Source organism: Micropterus dolomieu, linkage group LG04 (genome assembly GCF_021292245.1).
Source record: "Micropterus dolomieu isolate WLL.071019.BEF.003 ecotype Adirondacks linkage group LG04, ASM2129224v1, whole genome shotgun sequence".
In the NCBI taxonomy this organism is placed as follows: domain Eukaryota; kingdom Metazoa; phylum Chordata; class Actinopteri; order Centrarchiformes; family Centrarchidae; genus Micropterus; species Micropterus dolomieu.
Genome location: NC_060153.1, coordinates 29449699 through 29464231, shown reverse-complemented (window position 1 = coordinate 29464231; position 14533 = coordinate 29449699). Strand labels below are relative to the sequence as shown.

Here is a 14533-nt window from a genome sequence, read left to right as displayed (position 1 = left end):
TGAACCAAAAAACTGATCTGAGTCAAGTGGTCTTCATATTACATAATTTTCTCTTTTAGAAATGTGAAATGATTATGCACTGATTGTTGACTCTGTTAATCATGCCACTCTCACTGATGATCTTCAACACTGGGTTGAATTTAAGGAAACAGCCCTGGAGTTAAAGATATTGGGATGCTTTCAACCTGTTTGTGTTGCTCAAAATCTTGTATAACGTTTATTATATGTGCTCCCCTCGGGGTGTATCATTCAGAAACACAATGTCTCCTTTCATTGCTTCTCTGATGATGATGTAACATAATGGCATTTCTCTGAAGCCAAACGCGATATTACACGATGCTGGATGGAAGATTTTAAGATAAATAAAAACAATCCTGGGGTTATTCTCTGAGCCTTTTGACTATTTAAGGGAAATCTCGAGTTAGTCTTATGCTACATGCCAAAAATGACTTTTCCAGCTCCACCCTCCAGTTTGTGCAGGGTTGCACACTTGTGTCTGTGCCTTTCAAAAGTGCTACAGATAATAAAAAGAAATCTGTTTTATGATCTGACAACACCATGGTTAATGTCTGGTTGCACAATGTCTACACAGGTGTAGCAAAAGCAGCACGTTAACAGAGCAGCAGCAGCTTCAGTCCTCTCTCTGTGTCTACACTAGTGAATGTAGGTCGCTTTAGTTTTGGCAGTGCTCGGAACCCAGTGCACAATCACTGTAGTCACGTGCGTGAAATTGAAGAAAATCGACTTGGAGTGGATATAGTGAAAATATCTATCTGTGATTCAAAAGCAATAACTTTTCATATACTGTACTATTACCCCATTATAAGTGTTGACTTCCTGATTCTTGTACCCTGAAGCTACCAGATCCCAGCTAAGTCCTGTGACTCCTCTTTCTATCCTTCTCTCAGGCTCAGAGCAAATCGTGTTTTTCCATCGTGCTGGAGAGACACTGATACTCAGGTCTGAGCTGCTGGAACAAGAGGACAAGATGCCCTTAAAACACTGCTTCAATCTGCTTTTCTCTGTTCAACTCTGTCCCAAAAGAGAAACAGATTACAGATTACCTCTGGGTAATATCTTTGGTAGCCTCTCCTGTGTCTAATTAAAAAGGCTATTGTTTTAGTGAGTACATAAAGCAGTGATTGAGGTGATTTTCATTCTGAGCTGTGCCAGCTCTATGGGACAATCACAACACTCTCAAGAACTCAATTTTCTTTTGATCTCAATTCAGCTCAACCCACCTCCTGAAGGATCTAAACGCTGCAAAAAACCTAGAGAGGGAAGCCTAACAGGTTGTAAATGTGATAAATGAGAGGAAAGATAAAGTGAGGGTCACATAAATGGATAAAAGAAAGCTCTGGTGATCTGTCTGTACATCTGGAGCTATCCTTTTGCCAAATGTGACATGAGCCAATGGATGTCAAGGAGGATACAGTGTGCTGATTCAGTGCTGAGGGCACGGTTTGGAAACCACTAAACCAACAGGGCCCCTGATTGATGGCGCCAAAAATCCATGCAAACGCATTCATATGTTTCCCCACACAGCAGCTGTCCCATATTAATGTAATGTAATGAACAATAAACACCCCATCCTGATCGGAATTGCAATTTAAAAGTCACAGAGATCTGTTCTGAGAGGAATTACAACCATATGTAGCCTACTTCTGCCCGTAAGAGAGGGGAGAGCTACAGGAAACAATCACTTTCCTCATTAAAGCATTTTTTTTTTTTTTCTGGACACATGTTTTTAGCCATGGCGATGACAACGTCTTTGTCTGTCTGCTGTTCAGTCGGTTGATCAGTGCACGACTTTGGCCCAGACTAAAATGTCCCAACGACTATTGCCATGATATTTTGGACATACATTCATTTGAATCCTGCTGACTTTGGTGATCTCCTGAGTCTTCCTCAATAGCGCCACCATGAGGCTAATATTTTTTAGATGAGAAGATCGATATTGCTCTCATGTCTGTACAGTAAATATGAAGCTACCACCAGCAACCAAATGAGCATACCAAAGCACTGGAAATGTTTCTACCTGTTTCCCCATCTTTTCAGCTTTGCGCTAAGCTAACTATGCCTTTATGACATGTATGACGTTGATTGTTTTTATGTAGTTTGTATGATGCTTTGGCAATACTGTTGTTACACATTCATGCCAGTAAAGCTAATTTGAATTGAACTGAATTGAATTGAAATGTTGGCACCCTTAACTGAGATGGTAAACATGCTAAACATGAAAAAACGTAGCATTGTCAACATGAGCATGTTAGCCTGCATGCAGCTGCAGCGAACCACCACACTATAGACTCTTGTTTAACTGATAATACAGAGAAAATATAGTACTGAATATACACCAGACAACATGTAGAACTTATTAGATCGCCAACATAGTTCATAATTCAAATGTTTTCATATCCACAGTGACACCTCACTGAAACTTGTCACTCCACACCAGCACATTTTGCCTCAGCGTATCAGACATGGAAACGGTATTTTCAGTTTCTAAGCAGCAGAGACAATAAGGCATTTCTTTGCAACAATCCAGCCCAGGGCCGAGCAGGTCTGAGAGATATTAAAGCAGAGTGACAGATCTAATTATCACCTCCCCACTTCTGCTCCAACTCTGATGAAAAGTACTACATTACACCAGACATCCTATGCCCTCAAACTAACTTTCACCTTTGCTAATAACTAAGAGTGTAGATATCTGGAATACCTGCTGAGGGCATGTCTCAGAATAGAAAGAAAGGGATTTGCAATAAGGCTGGATTTATGAAAGGAGGAGACCATCATTATTCCAATGCTTGCTGCAGCCACTGTGCAAATGCCCCCTACTCGTTATCTCTCACCTTTCCCACCTCAGTCTTTCCATGTTTCTCATTTTCTCTACTTCAGATTACATAATGATCCATAGTCACTTTAGCAAAGATTAAGTGCAGTTTCTCCACCTCTCCTCCCTTCTCTCTCTCGATATTGTCCTGTTTCTGGATTATATGAGGTTCCACCTTTACTCATATTACAAATGGCCTTGTGATGCAGCTCCAGCGGCTGCGCTGAATAGGAGGTTTTGTTTACACACACGCCGAACAGCACTCTCAGACAACACCAACTGCAGGAGGCCCACTCTGCTGACCTCCCTGCCACTCTGCATCTGCTGCCAGATTCCCTTTCACTTCCACACAAATCACTTACAAAGAGGCAGCAGGCCCCTTTCTGCCGGCAGGATGTTATGTCGCCCCTGTAGATTGGTATACTTGAATTGATATACGTCGTGCTCAGCTCACACCTTGCTGTTGTATTACTCTTCTGAATACTCTGTCTCTTTTTGTCTAACTGTATAGTTACTGTTCATTGACTCTGTTTCATTGGACTAATGGACTGATGAGTGAGTGTGTGTGTGTGTGTCCCTGTGTGCTTACATATGCATCTTTGTTAGCTGTACGTAATTCCTTTCGAGCAGTGGTTGTCGTGGAAACCTTGCTCGTGTCTGTTCTCCAGCTGCTGTCAAGCCGGAAGCATGCCGGGACATGTGGCAATGTAGGTTGGTTAATCATCACCCACAATGTCAGATCACTGCAGCCACGTGATGTCTGATGGCTGTACTCAATTTCAAAAAAACATGAAACACTTTAACTGCAGACACAGAAAGATCTCTCATTCAGATGTCACATCTAAAATGACGACAAACTAATAAACATGTGAAATGTGTATTGATACGTATTTCATCCTCATCTTTTGTCCCATCTTTACTGTGTATGAAGTGGAGACGAAGGCCTGTGGGTGTGAGTACATCACATGCCAGCGAATATTTACATAGATGGTGATTTTACATTATTGAAAGAATTAGCAGTTCAAGTCAAAGAGTAGAATGTGGTCTTCTTATCTGTTGGTACTTGAAGAAAAAAAAAAGATAAGAATGAAATGGACCCATGTTTTTGATGCCATAAAGTGACGTTTTTCAGCTTTTTGTCTTGCTTGACTGGTCTCTTTTTCATCTTATCCCAACTTGCTTTTATTTTAACAATTTTAACCGATTAAAAAGGCAGATACCTGAATCTGAACCAACTTTGTTGGCCAAGTATCTTTACACATCCAAGGAATATGACTAAATTTTGTAGTAGCTCTTAATTCACTTACGCACAGTGCAAAGAACATAGAGGAAGACAAAATGAGACACACATAGACACGCAGCTAAAATTAGATAGATTTAAATTTATTGTTATTATGCAAAGTATTGGTACAGAGCTAACGAAATGCAGTTAGCATCAAGTACAACAACATTCACATTAGGTTATATAACCAGTTGGTTAATGTAGAGTAATATTGTTGTATTATAACAGTGTAGGGGTTCAGTCAAAAATATCAATAGTGTGCGAATAACGCAATAACTGTATGTTAAAGTACTGTGAACAGTGCAGTATGAATACAAGGTGCAATTGGATTGAAGGTGTGTAGTTCAGCAGGGTCACAGCCTCAGGGAAGAAGCTGCTGCAAGAGCGTAGGCTCCTGTAACGCCTGCCAGATGGTAGGAGGGTAAAAAGTCCCTGGTTGGGGGGGCATCCTTCATGAGGTTTCTTGCCTTGCCCAGGCGTTGCTTTTGATAAGTGTTTGAGATGGTGGGTAACTGGGTGGCGGTGATCCGTTGGGCAGTCTGATGCAGAGCGGTTACCATACCACACTGAGATGCAGTTTGTGAGTAAGCTCTCAATAGTACAGGGTAGAAGCCCACCGGGATCCTGGGACACAGGTGAGCTTTCTTAAGGCTCAGTATTAGGAAGTAAAGGAAAGGTAAGATCATCAGAGATGTGGGTGTCATGGAACTTGAAGCTTGACACAGGCTCCAATATAGCTCCTATGTTGTGTTCATGTTTTTTGACTGTTCAGGTGAGTTAGGGCAGAGTGGAGTAGCTGTAATTGTCATGTCATTCACATTGACGCAAGAAAGAAAACTGTTACAACAATAAAGGCATATGTGCTTATGTTGAAAATCTACATTAATACTTTCTAAATCCAAATATCTGCAGCCTTTATTCTGTGCAAACACCAGTTATCTCTAAAGGGACTGTCAGAAATAGTAAGACTAGAGCACACCAAACCTAAACAGAACAGAGCAGAATAACATATGTTGATGCTTATGGTATTAGCCAGAGAAGTCCCCATCAGCCAAGAAGATATGGATGAAATAAATGGCATACATAGAACTTATAAATAGTCACAAAGGCAGTGTATCAGCTGAAGATGTATAGTCTCCTCTGATACCAGTTGAACTGCATTGAACCATGAGCCGCATCGCATTATCTAGGTTATGTAATGCAATTTAATGTACAAACTCTCAGAAGTTCACCTCAATCATGTTGCAGAGGGGACTGCAGGCCAAAGGAAGCTTTCTTGTTTAAAGGTTAAGGCCGACAGAGCGGTGGCTGCGTTATTAAAACAGGAAGTAAAAGGTTCTGTACAAAGGAAGGATGTTCCAGCAATCCATTTGTGTGCAGTACCAAAGTCAAGCACGACAAGGAAGTGCACTTTACTTCAGCCCCTTCCTTTAGTTTGTATCTGCAAGGTTACATGACATGGTGACTATAAAGTCAAACTGAAAGTTGTCTGTCCAGTCACCATTCTTCTTGCAGCCGCGTCCATTGCAAGCCAAAAAGTTGTTATACCTTAGTGATGTGATGTGATAATGATGTTACCAGTGGGGAGACTCACCTGGCTTGTTGGTGATACTTGTATCACAGCTTTTTCTCCAAATATAATTTATCCAGGACCAAAACTTTAGCTCCTTCCATGCTGTTAATTAATCATTCTTACTCTAACCTATCAAACTTCAATTGAATTGCTTTTTTATTTTTAATTTGCTCTAACTCAGGAAGTCAATTTTGATTTTTGTTGCTTGTGGTGTCTTGAAAGTTGTCTTGCATTGGTTTAAGTCAACTAGGCTTCTTTAAAAATCCTGAACCCAGATTTTTTTCAATTGTCTGCCGAGGTGATACATGAAACCAAATGTGGTTAGGCTCTCATTGTGCTTTGAGCACTTTCCATCAACTGTCTTCACCTCAAATGTGTGCACCATGTGTGTATCTACAGTGTCTCATTTAGCAAAACCAAACCTTGAGGTTGTGCTCCTGATTTCATTTTGATCACCATCCCAGCCAGGCTGCAGTATTTGTTATGGTTACATGGTCATAATCATTAAAAGTGATGGGGGGAATGGGAACATGTAAATATTATTACCTGCAGGATTTAGTGGGTAATGTTTTAAACATAAACATGAATGTACAGTGTAATGCAGCCAGTTGTTTACCACTCACTCAGCATCTCATTTCATCATGTCTCTAAATGGCAAAATTGTCTCCTTATCCCAATAAAATTTAAAATTACTTTTTATATACAAGATTGCATTTCGAAAACATAAACGATACACAATCTAGAATCAATGGCTGATCATTTTAATAGAACATGAAGCAACTGTGACTGAAATGCTGTGAAATTGATAATTATCCAGTGGTGACATGTAACTAACTACATTTACTCAAGCACTGTACTTAAATGCAATTTTACCATTTTAACTACACTACATTTATCTGACAGCTGCCATTATAGTAACTTTTAGATTAAACTTGTATGTGTAAAACATATGATTACTTGAAAATTTGATGAAAAAGAGTAGACAGAATAGAACAGATTAAAATATCCTATTGTACATGAAGAAAATATTGTTAGTTCCACCTGCCTGTTAATTTATCCGTAATAAAAAGATTTGATAACTCTCTGAATTGTGCCATTTTGCATAATGAGTACCTTATTTTATTGGCAAATAGGTTTTCTGATACAAGGAATTTGCTTTGCGTTGGCGCACAATGATAAACATACTGCAAAAAGTCAAGAAATATATAGAAAATAAAAAATGACAATAAAGAAATTAGGAATATTAATATGAGTATGTACAGCATATCTGATTTTAGAAGAGCTGTACAGTTCAGTGCAGGGATGTGCAAAATATTGACCAGAGAATGTGCAAAAGTTCACAGTATGAGGTACAACAAATACTATGTAGAATGCAAAATCATATATTGAGTGATCGTGATCTTCTTATCTAAATCTCTGCCAGAAAGCATAAGCCTCTTGTATATTATAAAGGGAAAATATCTTTCACAACTGTAATTATGTATTCCTAGCTTTCAGCCAGTATATGTTAGTTTATATATATATATATATATATATATATAAACAAAAGTATTTATGAAATTAGATATATCTACTTTACCTTACCCTGTCCTTCACAGTGCCACTATCTAAGAGCCTGCAGCTTTAGGCCCAAACTGCACACAGTGGTGTCTGAGATTGAGGGCTATGAGGTCACCATGGATACGTGATGACAGCTGGAGTCAGAGGCCTGACTCTTGAGGGGTCACCCAGTCTGTCTGCCAGGGGCCTGGAGCACATAAAGAAGTATGTAAGGTGGAAGAGTGAGTGCTGAGAGCAAAGAATGTGGCCGCTTGCTCTCTGAGGTTCTGGGTCCATACTTTGCCTCAGACAGATTTTTGAAACAACAAAGTCTATGTGGAACAGTTTACAGTGTAATCGATTTCATTCATTAATGTTATTACACTTCTTGGTCTAAATCCTGCAAACGGATCAATATGAATGCAGGTCAAAAGGGCCTACATCTTCGCATGAAACTTCCCCACCTCCATAAATAGGCCTACTCCTTGTCAGGACTTGGCTTGGCAGTGACAGCGTTAAAGGCGCTCAGCCAGTCTCCACCTTTTATGTAAATGCGAGTGTGAGTGATTGGGACTGGAGGCAGGAGAGCGCTCAGTGAATGGGGGGGTGGGGGGGGAGTTGCCTTCACGGATGTGTCTCTACGCTCACAAGAAGGAGGTGTGGGTCTCTGTCTCCAGTGTTTGCATCTATTCGGAGGAAAGGAGCGGTAGGCTGCCCTCGGATGCGAACGTGCAATCATGTCACGAGCGCTGGACTGTGCAACGAGAGCGTCTGAATAATCCATACAGACGATAAGCAGACTCTACAGGAATAAAGCAATGGGTGGGCAGATAACGCGAAATGCCTTTTACGGTAAGACTTATACATTTTTGGCTGTAATGTTTTGGTATATTAAAATGTAACACAGTCTTGTGTAGGCCAGTACGTTCAGTTTTTGTCATTTGGTTCTGAAAAGTGGTTAAGTGTTAAATTCATATAGCCTATTAGCTGTGTTTTCAGGTACCATATTGCTACTACAGCCTGTTCTTTGGTCACAGTTACGTCACTCCGGTGATCACAATAGGGGTCTCGAGACGTACAGCTGTGTTTCTCTGGTCTTTTGATGAAGGCGTTGCTACAAACAGGATCTCGCCATCTCCTTGCGCTCTAACGAAGATCCTGTGACCTGTTCAGTGAAGAATGGAAAGTTGTGGGTTTCCCTTTGCTCCGTGCTGTGGTGTGGTTTCCCCCCCGAAACCCCTCATTAATGAAGAGACACACACGTTGATTTCCTATTTCGTTATCCTTTATTCTAACGGTTTGTTTTGGTCTTGCAGTAAGGTAGTGTTTGGGTGTTTTTATATGTGTGTCTTCAGGTTTTCAGGTCTCCCTCCTGGGGACTTTGTGGCTTTACTGTCAGTTAATAACCAGTGGAAGTCAACAGTGTGGTTTCTGTGTAGGTTTATGGGCAAAATGTAGGCCAGTTTCAGGCCCTGTGTGTCTTGTTTGATGATCCCTGAGGCCACAAGCAGCAATAAACATCTTCATTTTTGTTACAATAAAAATAGTTAATTTTCCCCCTTTCTCTCTCTCACTTTCTCTCTTTCTCTCTACATTTACAAAATAGAACATAATAGCAAACTCTGAACAAATAGTCCCACAGGGAACCAATGAGACGATGGGACCTATGGGAGGTTTCCGCAGCCTTTTCTGCTGTTGACCACCTGATCATTCTAATTAAAGCCCCAAGATAAATCCAATTAGAGGGACAGACTAAGACAGTAGGATGAGGAAGCTATAGCTCCTTCTCTTTGGGATCAAGGTCAAACACCTAATTAAATAACTTTTTGTAAGGTGTTTGCATTCAAATACAATATTACCTGATTTATGGGCTCACCGTGTAAATATTGACATTCAACAGGCGAGTTTTTGATTTTTCAGTTAACAGTATGTAAACTGAAAAATCAAATCTAAAGTTCCCTTTAGTACCCTTGTGAAAACATGGATCCCTCAGGACTAATACTCATTTCACTCTGTATTAATTGGTCAATTTTACAAGACAGGCACAATTTTGGTATAATTTTTATTAGAGTATTTTGCAAAAGATCTCTGAACTCTACCCACAGGTCCATTTTCATCCTTAAATTACCAGCCACACAAAACTGTATCTGGTTGAGGCTACTGTTTAGGCTAGCATTTGCAGTTGTAATCTCTCCCTGACTTGTGTCAGTGTGCCCCCTTATTTCTGAAAGAATTTGTTGACAAGACAAGGATCTGAGCTACTACAATACCAGTGTACAGTGGTTAATCCACTTCTGTAGATCATAAACATTATAAATGGTCCACATTTTTTCCCATTTTAATGGTAATACCAATAGGAACTAACGTTAGACTCGGGCTGTTTCCTTGCCACACAGTCCTGTTGGAATGGATTGTATCAGAATCACCTTGTAAATAAACTAGATTGCCTTTACAATCATGGTTTATAGTTTGCCATTGTAACTGACTGCCATTCCTCCATTTTGACAAGTTTGCGGATTTTGTTGCTGTTTTGTTTATTTGTTTATTAGGTCCTCTCTATGTTCTTCTACATGCCAGACGTCTATGACGCAGCTGTTGCATCTACACAGCAAATATTTTGAATCCCCCCCGCTTCATTAGTTCTGTTCTTCAATAGACATCATGGTGTTATGCATGCTGGCTCACTGAAATGGTTACTCAGACACTTCAATGCAATTGACTCGTTAATTAATGTTATTAATTACACATGTGCTTCTCCTACTATCACAAGCCAAAATGTCTGCTTTGAAAAAAGTCCATTACCTTGCCTTTTTGGCAGCTTAACCCACACCTGTGAACTTTATAGTTGTTAACATTTGCTGTTGAACTTCATTTATAACTCAATTGGCATTGAGTATTTGGCTCATTTTAAGTTCTTTATAAAACATACACAGTGAGCTTGTCATTACTGGAACATATTTCGCAATACTAACAAGAGTTCTGTACATTATACCACATATTACAATGCTAATTAGGCCATCAATCAGTAATTTGACATTATATGTTGTGTCTGAAAGTGATTATTAGCCTAAAAGAGTTTTTTATTGTATTATCTGTCTTCAATCTTTAACCACGACTAAAATGTTTGTTCTCAAAATGAAAATCATAACATACATGTGATTTCGTGATGTTTTCAGAGGTCTTAATAGACCAATTAGAATCAAATATTCATTTCAGCTGTGTGATAATCACTAACTTACATTTAGAAAAGCTGTGTTACAAGTGAATGGGAAAAAGTCTGGTAATCCTAAATGGAAGAGAGGACTGAACGAAATGTAATATAAAAGTACAAGCGTTGCCATGGGTACCCACAGCCATTGATGGAAAGCATCACTTTGCTTCTGCTGCTTCTTATAGAACTGAGAAGACAGAGCAAAGTTTAAGAAACCAGGTTTTCATCACATTTTAACCCTCCCAGTGCTGTTTTCCTCCATGCTTGCAGCTGTCGAAGAACTAAAATTTCCTAAATTGAAATCTCTTACCCTCAGAGCTGTCACTGTTCTTATTACTACTCACTGTTTATACATAGATATGAAAAAGGTGTGAGGTACTGAGGAACATGTTATGCTTTCTCAAGTTGCACCTCTGCAGGCTGTTGTTCTCAGGTGTGAGGTACCAGAGCACATCCAAACAGTGTGTGCTGAGTTGGTTGCATAATTTGGTCTGCCAAGTGTGTGGGAGCTCCACTTCTGTGCTCCCGATTGACTGAAAGTGGGCCAGAGTCTGAGGCTGCACAGGCTGATTCGATGGAGCGTCTGGCTCCTCTAGATGTGAATTGGATTCGGTGTCCAAATGTAAAGCGGAGACTGAGCTGAAAATATGCCACATAACAAAGTAAAGTTCCTAGAATCTGATGGGATCTCAGTATTGTTGTGGCTTATCTGAATGCCAAATAAAGGCAATGGATAGTTAATACGGTGTGCAAGCTACAAGCCACCATTGAAAATATTTCCTTTTTCTTCTTCCTCTATCTTTTTTTTTTTCCTCTTTCTGTTTGTGTGCAGCTAGAAAGACAGAGGTTTAATCAGGCCTGGACAGTTGCTGTGGAGTGACTGAAACATATGTCCCAGGGTCAGGTGGCATTGTTAAGAGTGTGTGTCAGTGTGGTCCATGTAATTCTTACTTCGTTTGACTGAGGGCAGCATGTTCTGGGGCAACAGTCTGTCACCTACATCAACACAGAGTGGCGAGATCCCCTCACATATACACGTGCGCAACCCAACCCTTTCATCAAATCATGTGTGTCTGTGTCTGTCTGTCTGTTTATGTGTGTCTGCAGCCAGTCCTTTCAGCCTCTTCCTCATGACAGGTCACCTTCAAGGCAGTGCTCACATTATTACTTCCAGCCAGTACTGAATTGCATGTTGCCTGCTTTCAGTCAATACACACTGCATATCATTACGCCTCTCCACCAGCCTGCTCTCTGTCACTGCCAAAGAACGTCACTGGATTGCATCGGGCTCCATTGTATGGGGCCTCACGATATTATTACTTATTGATTACTGTTGCGTAATCCTGCTCATCAAGAGAACGTGGTAACAGCAGGAAGACTAGTGGGCCATAGTGGATGACGTCAGCCAGACTCGTCCCCATGTGTCTCACTTGTCACTGCCAGGTCAGTGTGCAGTGAATTATTGATAGCAGAGGATCTCTACAGCAGGGTAACCCAGGACAGGAAACTAGAGATAAATAGTCCTTTGGGTAGTAAAGAGTAAATAAAGTTATTTAGTTGCCACTTCTTATAATATATATTTTGTTATATGTTTTATGTATTTATTATGTTTCATGCTCAGGTCTGTATTCTGCGTTTTAACTGGCTGCGAAACAACCTAGGGGACAACAAACTATTACTTTCATTAACAATTAATCTGCAGGTTATTCTCTTGAAACCAATGTTTAAAGAGGTCATTTTATGCTGTTTGGTTTTTTCCCTCTCCTTTACTGAGTTATATTTATTTTTTGTGCATGTAACAGGTTTGCAAAGTGAAAAAGCCCAAAGTCCAGCCCAAAGGGAGTTCCCATCTGCCACAGAAAACTGTGCTCTGAAAAGCTCGTTTGTGGTCCAGCCTTTTCCCTTTGATTCCTGCGACGTCACAGCAAAACACGCACTCGTAATGTTTGATAGTCCGACACGCCCTCAAAAACATCGGTGGAAAAACACTGAGCCACAGCACACAGTGACAAGACATCCACCTACTGCCTCTCCTTTCCCTTCCAAACACTAGCTACCCTCCAGGCAGTCAGTGGACATAAAGTTGTTACTGTGATGTAGAGACAGAGCTCAGTTACAACTTTATGGATGATACTTTTGTTACAGATTAATAACTCACCACTCTGAAACTGTTGATCCAGTCTATGTTGCTAAGCTGGTCGGCAACATGTACAGCTGAACCGAAGCTGTATTTACCGGCTTCTCACAACCCGCCCTACTCTGCTTATGATTGGCTAGTAGTCCTTAAGCTTGAAGCTCCCAACAAAGATCTTGTAGAGATAGGATGTATCACTCAATAGCTAAAACGAAGCCTTCAACACAGGGTGATACGAGGAGCTGCAGCAATGTGCAGTTTGACAAAAAATATGGTGGTTTTTTTTGAAAATTAAACCTTGTAAATCTGTTCTGGTACAACCCCTAAATAAGATTTTGAACCTGAAAATGAGCAGAATATGACCTCTTTTAAATCCATTGTTTCCACAGACTGTACTGTCTCTGCAACAGACCTATGTACGTTCCAATAAAGAAGGAAGAGCAAGCTCCAGGCAAACATTTTATTTTAGGCAGAACATAGGCATTTGTGAGATCATAAATATTTTTTTTACAAACCCAATCGACAACAGATAAAAGTGGCTAAAATGAAGCCAATCTCAGGATGAATGAAGAAGTAGCCTCAAATTAGGTCAGTCTAATGCCACCAAATAGCTGCTAATCTAGAGTAAATCATTAACTGACAGGATCACTTGATACAGCTCTGACCAGTGGCATTGTGGAAACCCCCCACCATGAAACATTACCATGGGCACGAGTCATCTATCAATGCATCAACACCGAATCAATAGATTTGTCATGATGTTGCCTAGCAGCCCCTCAAGCCCTTTGGTTACTACCAACATAATGAGTTATGAGTCTGTAATGAGTGTCCCCAGGTAGAATAGCAGCTACAGGTACAGTTACTATCACCACAGTACTCACTGAGTCATTGAGAAACACACAGCCTATTGAGTTTCACACTCGACCTGTATCTCCATAGCATCTGTCCGCATGTATAAACACACATGCCAGAAACTTTGGAGCTCAGTAAGAACAGGAAACGTAAACGCGTAGACGCTGTGAAAACAAGGGTCAGTGTAAAAGGCACCATACATTAGCTGTGAGCTTCTGCCAGGGCATAGAGTACATTAAGCCATCTTGCCTGAGCTGTATTTTTAAGCACGTAAGCCTAAATGATAACGTGTGTGATTAATCGTTGCTATTATTGCGTGATTCATTTCACAGTTGGTGTGAAACAGGCTGAAATGCCATTTTGTCATGAGTCAGTGGGACTGAATACATCATCTAGACACTGCTATGTAAACATCATTAAGATGGTGTTTGTCATTGCCCTCCAGGCTCGTTGGCAGTGTAGTAAATGACACTGTCAACGGAGAGCAAAATCAAATAAAGAACTTCAGCAGAAAGAGTAACATTTTACATTGGTAACCTTTTGTAAAAGAGGAAATTCGTGCTTTTATCTTTCCTGAAATGGTAATGCTTGCAGTTATTGCAAGAGAAGAAAATGAGTGTTTAGCCATAACAGTCCAAGATTGATGGATCTAAAGTACGGTAGTACATTAACAATAATTTACACTAATGGCTACATCTGTACACAGTGATAAGTTTCACTTGAAATGCTAATCTAAGAGTTTATTTTATGTTACACCCAACACTAGCCTGCATGCTTGCATATTTCCAAATGTCTTGAATACTATTATGGTAAGAGACTATTATAGATTCACACAGCCTGTGTGTGTGTGTGTGTGTGTGTGTGTGTGTGTGTGTGCCTGCGTATTCTCTCTCCAAGTCTCTGAGGATGAGTGTTAAGCTGGGCTTTACATAGCAACAGGTACAGGGTGTGGGTTGGTATGTGGGCTACCTGTGCTACATAAGCAGCACTGCTGTTGTGACAGACTCATCATGTTTCCATGCTAATAGTAGGCATAATGGTTATATATGGTGGAGGGTCTGCCTCAACGGTCTATTGTTTCAGGCACATGGGGGGGGGGGGGGGGGGGT

At 40.4% G+C, this 14533-nt stretch overlaps 1 protein-coding gene across 3 annotated transcripts in view; it reads left to right on the top strand.

Annotated features, from left to right (window-relative positions):
- neurl1aa (neuralized E3 ubiquitin protein ligase 1Aa) overlaps positions 1 to 14533 on the top strand; it is a 77099-nt gene that overhangs the window by 27261 nt on the left and 35305 nt on the right. Inside the window, exon 1 of one of the 3 annotated variants that reach the window (XM_046046776.1) lies at positions 7902 to 8079. The exons of the other annotated variants lie outside the window; for them this stretch is intronic. Coding sequence (XP_045902732.1) covers positions 8046 to 8079 — 34 coding nt within the window. The 5' untranslated portion in view covers positions 7902 to 8045. Of the gene's footprint in view, positions 1 to 7901; positions 8080 to 14533 lie in introns of those variants that run through there. 3 annotated transcript variants of the gene reach the window in all.